The sequence below is a fragment of the Protomyctophum parallelum genome, assembly GCF_964188405.1.
Source record: "Protomyctophum parallelum genome assembly, chromosome: 13".
In the NCBI taxonomy this organism is placed as follows: domain Eukaryota; kingdom Metazoa; phylum Chordata; class Actinopteri; order Myctophiformes; family Myctophidae; genus Protomyctophum; species Protomyctophum parallelum.
The window spans coordinates 23210084-23225874 of record NC_139708.1 but is presented as its reverse complement, the minus strand read 5'-3'; the positions used below and the strand labels follow the sequence as shown (position 1 = coordinate 23225874).

Genomic DNA, 15791 nt, shown 5'->3' with positions numbered 1-15791 from the left:
TGTCCATTCTGGGTCCGGAAACGGTACTTTTTGTCAGCCTTGACCCCAGTAGAAGGTCTGCTGCTGTGAATTTTACACCTCTCCCGCTTAGCGGAGAGTGTGGTGTGGTAGAGGACATCTCCCCGAACGTGTGGGTATGTCCAGATAGTTGCCTCGCGGAGGCCTCTTTGTCCAGTGTCCATTCTGGGTCCGGAAACGGTACTTTTTGTCAGCATTGACCCCAGTAGAAGGTCTGCTGCTGTGAATTTTACACCTCTCCCGCTTAGCGGAGAGTGTGGTGTGGTAGAGGACATCTCCCCGAACGTGTGGGTATGTCCAGATAGTTGCCTCGCGGAGGCCTCTTTGTCCAGTGTCCATTCTGGGTCCGGAAACGGTACTTTTTTCAGCGTTGACCACAGTAGAAGGTCTGCTGCTGTGAATTTTACACCTCTCCCGCTTAGCGGAGAGTGGGGTGTGGTACAGGACATCTCCCCGAACGCGTGGGTATGTCCAGATAGTTGCCTCGCGGAGCCGTCTTTTGTCCAGTGTCCATTCTGGGTCCGGAAACGGTACTTTTTGTCAGCATTGACCCCAGTAGAAGGTCTGCTGCTGTGAATTTTACACCTCTCCCGCTTAGCGGAGAGTGGGGTGTGGTATAGGACATCTCCCCGAACGCGTGGGTATGTCCAGATAGTTGCCTTGCGGAGCCGTCTTTTGTCCAGTGTCCACTTTATAAAGTCCATGCACTCCAGTGAATAGCATTTATCCATTTAGATAACTTTATTATTATTATTATAAGGATTTAATTACTTATTCTTACACAGAAACATAATGTGTGTCTTATAGCATCATATAGCATCATTTAAATGCTTAATTTGTAGTTTTAATGTGCAAATTAAACTTTTTTTCAATACTCTAGAGGGTACTCTTATTTTGAAGAGATCGTCCACCGGAAGTCTTAAATTAGCTCACTAGATTAGCTCACTAGACGCTGCCCACGAAGGAAAGAAAGAATCACAACATCCGGTTTGTCTTGCTTTACTTTCTCCTGATCTCTCTTCAAGAACTTCGCAGAGGCTGGAACCGAGGTTAATGTAGTGTTAGGTTATTTCATAGAGTTATATATTATTTCCTATTAAATGGGCAGACCGCGTAAATGTAGCGCATTGAACTGCAAAAATAAGACACGGACGGGTTTGACGTTTTTTAAGTAAGTGTTGTATGTCCCTAATGCCAAAGTAAGCTCAGGCTGCTCAGCTGAGTATCTGTACGTTAGGTCTGTGGGTTTGAAATGCTTTCGACGGCAAAATAATTACATTTCACTTGGTAAATAGTGAAATTAAGTGTTCATTTTCATGTTCGTTGGCAACGTGTTTGAATGCTGTCTAGTGTCTACGTTTAAGATTAATTTAATGTTTTGCCATGTCTAGGTTTCCACTGCACAGTCCTCAAAGACTAAAAAAATGGCTCAGCGCTATGAAGCGGGAAGATTGGCAACCCTCTCATTTACATGTGCTGTGCATTGATCACTTTGAGGATCAGGACATTGATAGAACTGGCAGATGGGAAAAACTTCGAAAATATACGGTGCCCACCAAATTCTCGTTCCCAGAGGAAACGAAGAAAAGGAAGGTACGACCATCAGAACATGAAACATGAGTATGAATCAACGATTGAGAGTGAATCGAAGAAAAGTTAATTAAGCCAAGACTGTTTTAATTGAAAATATAAAGTAGGTTTCTATTACATGTTTTTTTTTTAAGGTTGCCACGTGCATGTAGGCTTAATTAATTAACCTGTATCCTATTCCTAACACCAATTTATCCGACCTTTGTGTCAAATAAGGAAGCTGACTGGGGTACTTTCAAATGGATTCTTGTACTGTAGGCCTGTCATTACAACCCCCTCACTGTGTAATTCTCTTCAATTTAGGATGCCATCAACCCAAAAAGTAGCACATATAAGGTCATGAGATGTTGCTTTTATTGAAGTGTTCCTATTAACTGTTTTCTAGTTTGGCACACCTGAATTCAAACAATAATTTGCTCCAATGTCATACGACATGACTTGAATACATTTTTAATAAATCTGTGCTGTGCTTGTCATTTCATTCAACATTGAGAAACTAACACAGCTAGTCTACTTCTTAGTGTGTAATGGAATTATGGAGAAATGGTGTTAGTTGGTACTTAGTTGGTAAAAATGTGTCTATATATAATATTTAATATATGTATCTGTATTCTGTATCCTCAACAAAGGGACTTGCTTCTTCTACTACATCAAATGGAAATCCAGCTATACAGAACGAAGGGCCATGCCAGGCGACAAAACGCACTCCACGGTGAGCAGCCAGGGAAATTTGTCTCTTCTTTCAAGAAAATCAATAGATTGCTCGTGCAGTAGTAGATACAAATAGGGAACCTATTTTGTTGTTTTAATCTCTAATCAACACATTTTCCATAAATACTACATTGTTTTCTTCTGCTTTTAAGGATCAGTTACCCTAAAAAGTTTGTCAAATGGTCCACCATAACAGATGAAGCACTGGTGCAGATTGAATCCTTCCCATATTTCTTTCATGGTGATTACTGTAAACCACAGGTAATGTCTGCATACTGTATATGAGTTGATACAACACATTTTGCTGTATATTTACTGTATTCAGACAAAATATGTATTATGATAAGTGCAAACATTTTACACTACCCCCCCCCCCCCCCCCCCCGGCCCCCCATCTCCCCAAACCCTCCTACAATCACTACATATACACAAGCACAACATACTGTAGGGTAGGCTATGTATTGTATTGTATTCAGTGAGAAAATCATAAAAATACTGTTTGATAGAACGGCTGTGATATTACATACATTTCATGTATTCCATATACATATAACACAGCCATACACATAACTGGTCGTTTTTATTGTGTGCATCTATCAACAGGATATTCAGTGGGCTCCAGATAATTTCAACAAAGTAAGTATAAATTTGAGCTGCTTGGTTGAATTCAGATTCTGATTGGTTAGTCACACCATTCTGCTGTCTATTATTTCTCATAGTGGACAGACTACTGCTCAATTACAGACCTTTCACAATACAATAAGCCCATTCGTAAAACCTGTGACAAGCAACTGTAGAATGTAATGGACTGCTTCATCAAATGCTATTGTCCATTTTCTCATGCAGACAGTGTGTGAACAATCTGGAAACATAATAGAGGTAGGCACTTATTCAACATGATTTTGCTCTCCAAGACCCCTCAGTACGGGGTCACAGACACTAATACAAACCTGTAATGAAAACGTAATGGTACTGTTAATTTATCAATTTGTAACTCTGATGATAACTCAGATGAACCTTACTCATTTGGTTATTTGTACTCAGAGTTTGTCCCAGAGTTAAATGAACACTCAGAATTTGTCTACTGCACATCATAATTACCTCCCCTATAGGTGAAAAGGCCATGGCAGTGGCTTGGTGTGGATGTCAGAGGACCCTTGCCTGCAACACTGAATGACCATAAATACATCTTGACTGTGACAGACTACTACTCTAAGTGGTTGGAAGCCCTGCCAATGCAGTCGTGCGTCTCCTCAGAAATTGCAGGACACGTCAAGGTCATCATTTCTCACTTTGGCTTCCCTTTAAGGATCCTCTCTCGGCTACCTCAGGACATAGTTGACGAAGTGAGCTCCCATGGCCATGTCAACTTCCTATGCATCTTTTATATACATTATTTGTAATGACACATGCTATTGCTATAATATTGACTTGAGAGTGGCCTATATCTCATAAGAATGAACTGTGTGAATGTATTTACTTTAGATCAACAGAGACTTGAAGGAAATTCTGAACATCAGTGTCTCTCTTGTGGTCCATCATCAGCAGACTGGGACTGTGGACATGGTCACGCAGCACTTGACTGACAGGTCTTGGATCTCAGCACTTTGAATTATTAATACAGTACAGATTGGATGAAAAGACATTGCTACATCTGTATCATTATGTCCCAACAGTATGATAGCTGATCTAATAGCTCAGCATGGAGCTGACTGGGACGTCCACCTCCCTGCCAAGGTCTTCAGCCTCTGCTTCAAGGAACACTCGGAGACAAAGGAGAGGCCTTTCTCAGTGCTTTGCTGTAAAGGACGCCAGCCTGTTCATGCCCCCAGGGGACTGAACGACGTAAGTCATAATTCTAACATGGCCTCGGTCTTTGAAAATCAGACTTGTGGTCAGTGGGTGAGACATTTTAAAATATGTTCTTTCTACTCTGCTTCACAGTATGACTACTCCAAGATACAGGACAGTTCTTTTGTTGTTCATTAGATATTTCAGATGGATTGGGTGAGCTCAGGAGTAGTTTAAATCAAATCAATAAATGGAAAAATAATGTATCCATATTGTTTTAAAAGGATATATATTTTTTTATTTTTGTTTGTTTCTAGTGTTGTCATGACCAAAATAGAGACCAATTTGGCTGGACAAATGTGGACGTACAGTAAGAGAGAGGGCTGGAGGGAAAGACGATAAAATGCCATCGTCGTCTTTGTGGACTGCCACGTTATCTTCTACATACAGTACACTACCAAGGACACTGGCCAAAATGTTTTGTATATTTCGAGGAAATGGAGTGTTACTGATTCACAAATTTTCCAAGTAGGGCTGGGTATTGGAGCCTGCTACATTTGAATAAAAATATTGGAAGTATTTAAAGTTGTTTCATTCTGAAGTCAGTGTGACACTCGGCCTGGATTTTCATTTTGTTTCACTCCATTTAATTGAATTCTGTTATTCCAAAGATAGATTGCTGTTGTGGATAGCAAGGATGCTTGTATTAAATTCCATTAATATTGTAGTTATTGCATTAGGAGGAACGTTAGTATTGAGATGAAATTCTGCGTTATAGCTCTGTTATATCCTTACTACCTTCTTAGGAATGTTAGGAATCTACCTAATCATGTTTTTGTGATCTGGCTAATTACAGTATGAATAGAAAGCATCTAGGTTAATTGATTTGGAAAACTTTCAAGGAAACATTGTTTTTTGATGCACAAGTAATAGTAGACAAACATGGCTAGATGACTAAACTGTTATTGATTCCCGGAGGAAAATTCAGGTATCGTAGCAGCAATAGCAAAAAAGTTGAATTGAGAGGTACAGGTAAAAGTAAAAACAAAATAAATAAATAGTTATGCTTAGATACTGACTGTCATGGGCTGGACAATTAACTGAAAATATATCTAAACCAATATTTTATTTTTCTTTATATCAATGAATCTACACATTGATTAGTCTGAGTAACCACTCTGCCCTATATGATACTTTGTTGTACAATGGTGGCGTACAAAATTTGTGAAAAGCAAAGACATTGTGAGCTTGTAGATCTGTAATTAACCGTAATCTAGGAAAAAGTCAATATTCAGTGCCGGTCTGGAAGTTCACATAGGAGTCAAGTGATAATGGCACAAATGACTGGCCATGACCCTTTGTGGTGTGCTGAGGAGGGATGAGCATGCTCCTCACCTCATCAAAGAGAGGACACTTCATCCAGTGAAACGCCATGCAAAATGTAAAGAAGACAATGGCTACTAAATGGTAAAAGCCTAAAGGTGCATTTATATAGCACCTTTTATCCAAGGCGCTTTACAGAGATTGCATTACATTCACCCAATCACACACAAAACACCGATGCCGGAGGAAACCATGCAAGGCACCAACCTGCACATCAGGAGCAATTAGGGATTCAGAGTCTTGCTCAAGGACACTTCAACACTAACTCTGGGGGAGCCTGGCAGGTCGCTCTACCCATGAGCCACTGCCGCCCCAGACTGGTAGAATGTGCAGCAACTGTTGCACACATTGAAGGACCTGAGCCGCCCTTAGGTCACATTCTCACCTAATACTTCGGTAGACTCAGAACCGTATGGGCGGGGAAAGGGGATTCTTGCCTATTTAATTGGCTGCGGTTTGCCTTCACACTGTCATTCGCAGCAATTGGAAACGCAGCAGGGGGGACCTTTATCAATGTGAAATCTATGGTGATAAAATTACACTCATAACGTGCGTGTGTCGTGCCGCCTGGGACACCCCCCCCCCCCCTCTCTCTCTCTCTCTACGCACGCAGCCGCCACACACTGTTCTTTTGGGCATGGAGGCACAGCGCTGCATGAGCGCACTGATATAACTCCCCAGTCCCACACAGTGACAGCACTCCATGTTTACGGCACGCACAGACAGACAGACAGAATATTATGTAGGCTATAATACACTGCAGTGTTTTTATGTGTTTTCTTAAGCAATTGATTAATGTACACGTCCTCATTTCGATCAGAGCTTCAGTCTCCTTATTCGACCACGTCTATCCACAGTAACGGGACATCTTTGCGCTGCGTAAAATATGCCTTAACCGTCTCCAACTGTGTTCAGCTCCTCACCCGCCACATTATGTTTGCTTCATTTCCTTTATTTACTGCGGATTGCATTCACACCTGCACCGAATCGTAGTCAAGTGCGATTCGAAGCGAAGCGAAACCCACGTTTTTGGACGGAGTAAAATGCGGTTATTTGCTGCGCATTAGGATTCGAATGAGCCTTCACACCTGCCAAACGAAGCGCACTTTCTGACAATGCGCAGCAGGATTCGTTTTAATCGCAGCAAAGCTCTCTGGTATGAATGCGACCTTAGAGTATATACTCTTAAGGAACCGCCTCAGAAAGAAAAGCCTTTTCTGTCCTTTCCCGAAGAGTCCATGCAGTTTGTTCATAATGTACACCCCGACCCACCCAGGAAGTTGTAGGTGCATGTGTCTATACCCCAGATGGAGATGGGATTTGAAAAGTCCATAGACAGTGTGCAAACTGCAAAGAAGGCATAAAAATGTGTGTATGTGTAGTGGTACTGTATACTATATAGTCTGTGTGTGTTTGTGTTTTATATTTATTGTTTGTGTAATTATTGCACGAAACTAGGCTAATATATATATATTATTATTTAAAGTATATTGCATAAATGTACCCCTCGACCACTTGCATAAATGTATCTCTTAACAATCTTCCTCAATTTGACTGTATACCCATAACTTGACTGAGGTGAGGTATTGGGCTATAATCACTTACTGCCCTCTTCTGGAAATAATAGCAGTTCATTCTTGAACCTCTTGCTTGACAGCTGTTGTGATGGTCGCGGTGCAGCATGGGATACCTTGCAAGAAATAGCAGCCAGTATTGTAGCTGCGTCAAGTTGTAAACAAAATAACCACAAAACTACAGATTAACTTGATTGCATACAAAATAAAAGGTTAATGTTGAATTTATTTTTTTATTTATTTTTTTGTCTCAAGCAACTTCATCCCAATCCCGAATACAAAAAGGGTTCCAACCTACAACTGGTTCAATCATGTAACATTTTCACATGTTGGGAGGGATTGTTCTGGCTATTCTTTGTATATTTCAGTTTGCTTAAATACTTGTTTTGAAAGGAGCATTAAAAGCAATTAATTTACAATATAATATTCCCATAACATGCAGACTTGCAGTCTTGCAAATCCCCAAGGAACACTGGTCAATTCGTTCTTTATTGTGAAATCACTGACCGGAAATCGCGTCTTTCCTCAACAGTTGCTCACTCGACATTCAACGGCGCAGTGTGCAACCAACCGAAAGCAATGGTGAGTGTTGAAAAAAGAAATTGCTTGTCATTTCACAACTTGGATCAACGAAAAGTCTTACTTACGTTGAACGTTCTGACCAATATGTGTGTTTGAAATGTGCGGTGTCGAGCTGAGCTCACTTCGTTCCATTAAACCACTATGGAGACGCTGATGTCTTTGTTTAGCTAGCTGAGCTCCCAGCTAACAGCCAAACTAGCACCAAGCGAACCTAACTAGCTAACATAACCCGTTGATGTGCGTGTTAAAGTTGTTATTTCAACTAAGTTAAACTAGCTATACTGTTAAGTGTGATACACGTAGCGCCAGCCGGTGTTGCTATGTAGCCCTTTTGCAGTTTAGTAAAAAGTTAACGCAGTATGTCTGACCGAAATGCTAGCATTAACTTTAGCCTCTCAACTGCTACAACCCTACCTATAGTACCTACAGCCTAAGTCAAATGGATGAATCTAGTGCAGAATTACGTATTTAAGTGTATACAATATTCAACATCGTTTGCCAGTTGTCGAATATGGGTTCATTAACTACAGTTGTAGAAATGTTCACATTCTTGATTTACACACTTATGTCATATTGGGTGGAACTGTCTAATTGGCTGGTTGCTTAGATCAGTGAGCCTTTTAAATGTCAGGGACACCAGTTTGACAAGTATTAAGTCTATCTCTGGGACTCGTTTCTGGTACCCCAATCTACACTGCAAAATCCTTGCAACATCAGAGTTCTTAATTGAACTCTGATGTACAAATGGACGAAGGGCCCATTTCCGCACTCGGTTACATTTGTTGTTGGTAATCGCTGGTCTCCGTACCCCATAGTGAGAACCAGTGGCCCAAGTACTGAATCATTTACAATCTCCACACACAGACTCCACTGAGGGATGAGGGTTGTAAATATAGAAGCTGGAACTTCTACTGGTGCTTGAACACTCAGGGCAAAATTGTACACAAAATAATTTATATTCAGTATATCACATAGTGGAGTACACATGGTCATTGCCACTTCAACTAATACTTCAGAAAAAACAATCATGACTTGGTTGCTAAAGCCAACAGCAGGGGATGTATTTGTTGATGTTCATGTTCATTGATGTTTTTTACAGCCACCTACACTAGATGTACACAATATACCCTGCCTAGTGAAATCAGCTTTATGTGTGTGTGTGTGTGTGTGTGTGTGTGTGTGTGTGTGTGTGTGTGTGTGTGTGTGTGTGTGTGTGTGTGTGTGTGTGTGTGTGTGTGTGTGTGTGTGTGTGTGTAAATTAATGATTTCCATGCTTTCAGATCTAACTCATGTGTATAACATTACCTCCCCCTCTTAGGATGTGTTTCTAATGATCCGACGTCACAAGACAACCATCTTCACAGATGCCAAAGAGTCGACCACGGTTTATGAGCTGAAGCGCATTGTGGAAGGTATCTTAAAGAGGGCACCCGAGGAACAGAGGCTGTATAAGGTATGTTATACCGTATGCTGTACATAATCTCTCAAGACAGATTTTTGAAAAACACATCTGTTGTGTACTAAGAAAATCCTGATAAAGGTGCTCCTAGCCTAGGACCTATAAGGTGCACAGACCCTTGAATTGGAAGTATGTTTTGTTTTACCCAAATACAATTCAGTGACTGAGATTTAATGCACCAGTGTGTTTGCAAGTAAACGATTTCATTTTGACATTACTTTAGTGTTGAACGACAATATGCACATCATCCATTGCCATTCCTATCGACCTCTGGCGATTTTGTTTTGGAGAATTTTCCACATTTGTCGTGTCATGTGGTGCCGTACATGGGTCTCTGGTGATCCAATTGGCTTCATCTGTGTTGGCGTTTGTATGCTGTGGCTGTGGGGATGCCTTGCCAAGGGGCCTTGGTCATTCAACGTTCTAAGTTGCTCCTCCATTATAGAAAAAAGTTGACATTTTCTTAGTAGTGAGCATTACAGTGTGCCAGGCTTGATGCATTTGGATTTTTCTGAAGCCGGTTGGCAGATCTCGCTAACCGTGTACTTAAAAGGTGCTGAAGAGGTTTTAGATATTTAATTTTATTTCTATAGCAACTTAAGAAAAAGCACTAGCACATTAAAACACTAGTGTTGGCATATTCAAACATTATCTGTTAGCTCTTTTTGCAGTGCAGGAAGAACCAGATAGAGCGGCTGTAACATTAACTTAAAATTAGGACAAAATCCTCACAATTCACGTATTGAAACGAGCTTGCTAGATGTTAAAATTATTATTAATATTTGTTTGACAGATGGATTGATGGATTCCCAGATTGGTTAAATAATTGGGTGTCACTGTGTGTTTACAAATTTAGAAATGATGTACTCTGGTCTAGTGGTGAACAGTGTTATATTTCCCTATCATTGTTTAGAGCAGGATTTAAGTACACTTGGCCAAGGACAAGGCACAGACCGTGTTGCCAACCCACCTCAAAAAACAGGTCAAATATCGCGAGAGAAATCTCACCTCGAAAAACTATAATATTGCCATATATTTTTTATTCCTAATAATATACACACCTACTTCAGCCAGGGCTTAATAAGTGGAGACACCAGACCGATTCTGTCTCAATGTGATTCACACTCTTCCCCAAACCTATGGGGAATTATAGTATATACATCAAAGAAATGTTAGCTTGTTATATTTGTCAAAAAAGTCACTGCGTTTTTAAAACAAGCCCAAATAACGGCAACCCACATCTTTATTTTTTTTCTTCCCACAACTCTGGGACGAGTCGCAGTAAATAAGCAGACTTGGCAAATGGCAACACACCGGATAACATTAAATGTTTTTGGTAGCCATTCTAGCCAAATGGGGTCCAGCTGACACAAAACTTACTCCAGGCTTCTATTATGACAGTCAGAAAGTTTGGTTGCGTAGAGTTGATATTCTCCAATTCCTTTGTGATGTATGTCGGATCCTGTCTGTAAATCCTCCATAAGGGGGCTCCGGAAAGGATCTTTGGGTCTGCAACAGATGATTGTTTTATTTGTCCTCGTGATTGTCAGATTTTCATCCTGATTTTATTTATTCATTCATTTACTCTGTATTGAACATTCTAAAAAATAAAAATGTCCAAGGCCTTTTGAATTGGAATTGCATTACGTCTTCTTCCATTGGCATTAAGAATAATGGAGAGACATTTTGGGCCAGACAAAGCAGAAAAGTATGAACAGACTAGAAACAGTTGTGTCTTTGTAAGTAAAGTATTTAATGTTCACACTGAGGCATTGGTTAATGTCATTTAGTTAATGTCATAGGATGTCAATGTGTCACTCCCCATCTTTCTCCCCGTTTCCTGTCAGACTGGCTGTATACCATCACCCCGCCCCCCCACAACATGTAGTTATAAATGTTATAAAACATTTATAAAAATAAGTGTCATTGATTGGTTAAAAAAGAGGTCAATTTAGAAAATGAAAATCATCCAAATAGGGTCTTATTTAGCACAACCATTAGTTTACTATATCTGTTCTTAGTAGAAATATGAGAAACCTTTTTATTTTATTTTGCACCTTTTATTTTGAGGTGTGCTAGTAGTTGCCCTGTTAAAAATTACACCATACAGGTTTCATCATGAATAACTACCTAGTTGTTTAATCTTCATCTGTTGTCTCTCAAAACCTGAAACACTAACAGTATCAACCATGTTTGGTGCTGCATTCTGCACATGATGTTGAGAGGCCCTACTATTGAAAACATGACTGATGCATAGTGCTGCACAATTATTGATCAAATGTGACTCGATTTTCCTCCACAAGAATTGAGATCACGATTCGTTTTCATGAATCTTGATCTCGATCTTTTTTTTTCTTGATTAATTGTGCAGCACTACTGGTGCGCATACATTTAATGATCTGGCTCTACTGTTGTTTTGTTTTATCATGCCAGGATGACATGTTGCTTGATGATAGTAAAACACTTGGAGACTGTGGGTTCACAAATCAGACTGCCAGACCCCAGGCCCCAGCCACTGTTGGATTATCTTTCCGGTTGAGTGGTAAGATACATTGTTTTATAAGATTTCCTAAGAAGCATTTACTTATCCTTGTATAAAGCACTGGGTGGCTTTTAGTCAATACTAGTTCTGGGCTACTTTTAAACGAGTGATTTCATCAATGCGGTGTGGCACGGAGGTGATAAGCCTGTGGCACTGTTGAGGTGTTATGGAAGCCCAGGTTTGCTTTGATAGCAGCCGTAAGCTCATTTGTGTTGTTGGATCTAGTTTCTCACAACACAACATAGATTCTCTGTGGGGTTCAGGTTATGCCAGTTGGCTGGTCAGTTAACCCTCTAAGACCCAGCGTTGCTTTTTAGCAACAATTTTATTTTATTTAATTACTAAATTATTATAATTTTTTTCTGTTATTTTTTCACCTAAATCAGTGATGTTCATTGCAATGCCATTGGTCATGATATTTGCATATAAATACCCCCCACAGAGGCTGAAATTCACACAAATAAAAATGTCTGGACTCTGTGCAATTTTGAACATTTTGACCTTTACCCTAATAAAAGTAGGTAAAATAATTGTAATATATGTTTTTTTGTGATCATTAGAATGTCTAGAACATGTTTTATTCATTATTGTGAAAGATATCCCCAAAATGTAAATTATTAATTTATTATATTATTATATAATTATTAGAAAATTTTCATCAAAGCTTTTTTTATTTATTATCTTTTAACATATTTTTTAGTCTTAGTCCTAGTAGTACAAAGTAGTAGTAAGGTTGAAATCTATTTTTTGCAAGTAGAAATTAATGCGGGTGTTAGAGGGTTTTAAGCACAATAATACCATGGTTGGTACACATATTACTAGTACTTTGGGCTCTGTAGGCAATCTATTTCCTCCAGCTGATCAAAAATGCCGCAGCTCGCTTGGTCTTCAACCAGCCAAAATTCTCACATGTCTCCCCCCTGCTCCGCTCCCTCCACTGGCTCCCGGTCGCTGCCCGCACAGAATACAAAACTCTGATGCTGGCATTCAAAACAACCAAAGGTATGGCTCCCCCATATCTTGCAAGTATGATTGAACCCTACAAACCCTCCCGCGCACTCAGATCAGCCAACGCAGGGAAGCTGGAAGTACCCTCACTAAAAACGCTGGGACAACGCTCTACACGTCCCAAATTCTTCTCCCTTCTGGCTCCAAAACTGTGGAATGCACTTCCCATTGCAGTCAGAACTGCAGCATCACTCCCAATCTTCCGCCGTAGTCTGAAAACCCACCTTTTCAGACTCCCATCATGGCCCATAGCACTTACCCTACCCCCTTAGATAGCATTTCTGTAGTAGACTTAGATAGCATTTGATACAGACTTATAGCATGTTATGTAGACATAGTCATAGCACGTCATAGTACATATGTATAGCATAGTAGTATATATAAGTATAGTTTATATGTATAGTTTCATTATATAGATATTCCACTGTTACTTTCTTAGCTTATGCATGTTTCATGATAAATGCTTTTTATGTGATGTATTCCCATGCTTTTTTGCTCTTGCTTAATGTAAGTCGCTCTGGATTAAGAGCGTCTGCTAAATGCCTAAATTATAAATTGTGCCAAGTGCTGCTGGAAAAGGAAATCAGTATATCCATATCTTGTCAATGTACGAAAGCACAGTGCTGTAAAATATCATAATTCATGGTTGTGTACTGACCATGGTATTACTGTGCTTAACTGACCAGTTTCCATAACACCTCAACAGTGCCACAGGCTGATCACACCTCCATGCCACGCCCCATTGATGAAATAATTAATTCAAGTATTGAGTGCATAAATTAACATACTTTTCAGATGGTTGACACTTGACATTTCTGTATTATAAATGTGCGTTTCATTTTTAGATATGGATTTTAGATTTTCATTAAATGTATGCCATAATTATCAAGATTAAACAAATGTGCAAATTGCGCAATGAATCTAGAATATATGAGTTTAACTTTTTGAGTGTAGAAGGACCTGTATATCTCAAATAGAGACCAACTGGTTGCTCAAAGGAAGGTGCTTCCAGGATCAGCGGAAATGTAGACTTAAAAATGAAGAGGATATCCGAGTACGCAAAAAATATGGAGGAGAGAAGTAGGGTGCCTGCGTTCGGACATGCGCCCTGAACGCACTGGTGTGCTCTCTTGTCGTTCGTTTATTCAGTGCACTGCAGGTAAAATCGGTGTGAAAATGCCTGCACTGAGCGACCCTACCCTGAAGCTGGGGTTGTCCGGTGTCGGCGGTGTGAATGCGTCACAGCTGTGGTCGTTCGTAAATAAGGCACACTGTGACATCACCGCCTGCCACACTCAACAAACTGACCACATTCCCGGTGCGCATTTCCGAACACACCCGTAAAGTTAAAACGAATTTATTCCATGAGCCCCCATCCCTTCACATTTTTGAGTGCCCGGATCTCTCCTCTCTTTGTTTCTAATACACTTCATTTTATCATCTACTGGCTGAAGCCAGACATGGACAAAAATATGAACCTAAAATCTCATCTGCAAAACAACTCTTAAATTGAAACCTAATTTACTTACATTAATTCAAAACACACACACTCACACTATTCATGTCAATTTCCCCTTGCTCTACTAATAGTTAGTTCATTAACACTGCAGCTGTTCTGTGTCTGTTTTGTCATTCTACCTCTTCACTCTCCCAGATGATTCATTTGAGCAGCTGAGGATTGAGACCTTCTCTAGCCCCCCAGAGCTTCCTGACGTCATGAAACCTCAGGACTCGGGCAGCACAGCCAACGAACAGGCTGTACAGTGAAGGAAAGAAGGAAGCATGGGGGTGGGGGCGGGGGCGGGGGGGTGCTGAACTGGTGAAATGTGGGAAGTGATGCCTTGGGGGAGTTTTACAGACTATGGAGCTTCAGCTCATCAGAAAAATTACCAATACGGATTCCCTTTTTCTGAATGAGTTAGGGGTGTCAAACAAAAACATTGATGCTGAAATGTATGAACGCATGTTAGATAAATTGATAAATTCACACCCTTCTAATATTACCTGATGGATTTGTCACAACACTGTCAGTCATCCATGGGATTGGTAAAGGCTGAACACAAGAATTGTACCTCTTATTTAATTAATTCTAGTCTTTATTTAGGTTAAGGTTATTGTAACCTTACTTGTGTTTTTTTATTCTTTTTGGGGGGCTCAGTGGGTGAGTGACTTTTTCTTCTTTTCTTTTTTTCTTTTGTGTTTCTATTAGGATTTAACATTTTACTCTTTGGCCTGGTTGTATTTGTTGCAACAGTAGCTAGGAGTTTTGTGCATCTGTATGTTACTAGTTTCCTTTGAGAGAACGTGTGCATGAAACCAATCTGAAATAAAATGGATTCATTTGTTGGCATCAGAATAATATAAAGTAGGAATGCACATAAGCAGAGACCTGATACAGGTTGTTGACATTTTCCTTTCATATCAAGAATTGTATTTTACAGTTTCTCTTCGTAATGTCTCAGAACTTACTATAATGTAATGTTACCCTCTCTGACAGACTCATGTCATGATCATGCCAGCTTCACTGCTAGTGAGTCTGTCAATGTAGTCTATCATTGTCCAAGATACATAGACAGGAACGTTTAGAATTAAATGACTGACAGGCGTGGTAGCAATCAAAATTGCTGTGAAGTGGTTCTGAATCTCAATCTACCTTACTAGTCAAATATAGAAGGTATATACTTATTCTCCAGCATTCGATTGGAGCTGACACTTGCCATAATCAAAAGACATTGTAGAACTGTGCCTATGATTTGCGGACTACGCATTTCCCTCTGACAACATATTTACCATTCATTATTCTGAAACTTGTGTTAAACACTAAATCTAATTGTTATAAATTTTCTTCCCGTGGAACCAAAGGAGAATTGAAAAAAAGGAAATGTTATATACATTTAAATTCTGAATTCTAAAAAGCTGGATTGTTTTCCCATTTTTTTTTACCCTGTTAAATGAATATTTTAATGTTTTACCAGTTCATGACTAGGATTTAATTGAGATGAGATATTGCAATGCATTTAAATTGCGGTTTGTTTAAAATGGGACGTGATCAAAGCTGCACCTGTAACTGACTTTTAGTTAACATTAAAACAGCAATTTGTTTTATATCCCTGTGAACTGTGGTTTGTTGTAG

The 15791-nt window shown here is 39.8% G+C and overlaps 2 protein-coding genes across 2 annotated transcripts; both read left to right on the top strand.

Annotated features, from left to right (window-relative positions):
* The first annotated feature begins 1016 nt into the window (after positions 1–1016).
* On the top strand, positions 1017–4689 carry LOC310869875 (gypsy retrotransposon integrase-like protein 1). The gene is made up of 11 exons (XM_083780841.1): positions 1017–1189; positions 1410–1611; positions 2238–2320; positions 2472–2580; positions 2923–2955; positions 3166–3198; positions 3432–3665; positions 3805–3908; positions 3996–4164; positions 4264–4326; positions 4428–4689. The coding sequence occupies exons 1-10, from the start codon at positions 1119–1121 to the stop codon at positions 4306–4308; spliced, it is 1083 nt and encodes a 360-aa protein (XP_083636967.1). The 5' UTR covers positions 1017–1118; the 3' UTR covers positions 4309–4326; positions 4428–4689.
* A 2910-nt stretch (positions 4690–7599) lies between these two features.
* On the top strand, positions 7600–15765 carry elob (elongin B). Its single transcript, XM_083779800.1, has 4 exons — positions 7600–7649; positions 8968–9102; positions 11542–11650; positions 14313–15765. The coding sequence occupies exons 1-4, from the start codon at positions 7647–7649 to the stop codon at positions 14423–14425; spliced, it is 360 nt and encodes a 119-aa protein (XP_083635926.1). The 5' UTR covers positions 7600–7646; the 3' UTR covers positions 14426–15765.
* Positions 15766–15791: the final 26 nt, after the last annotated feature.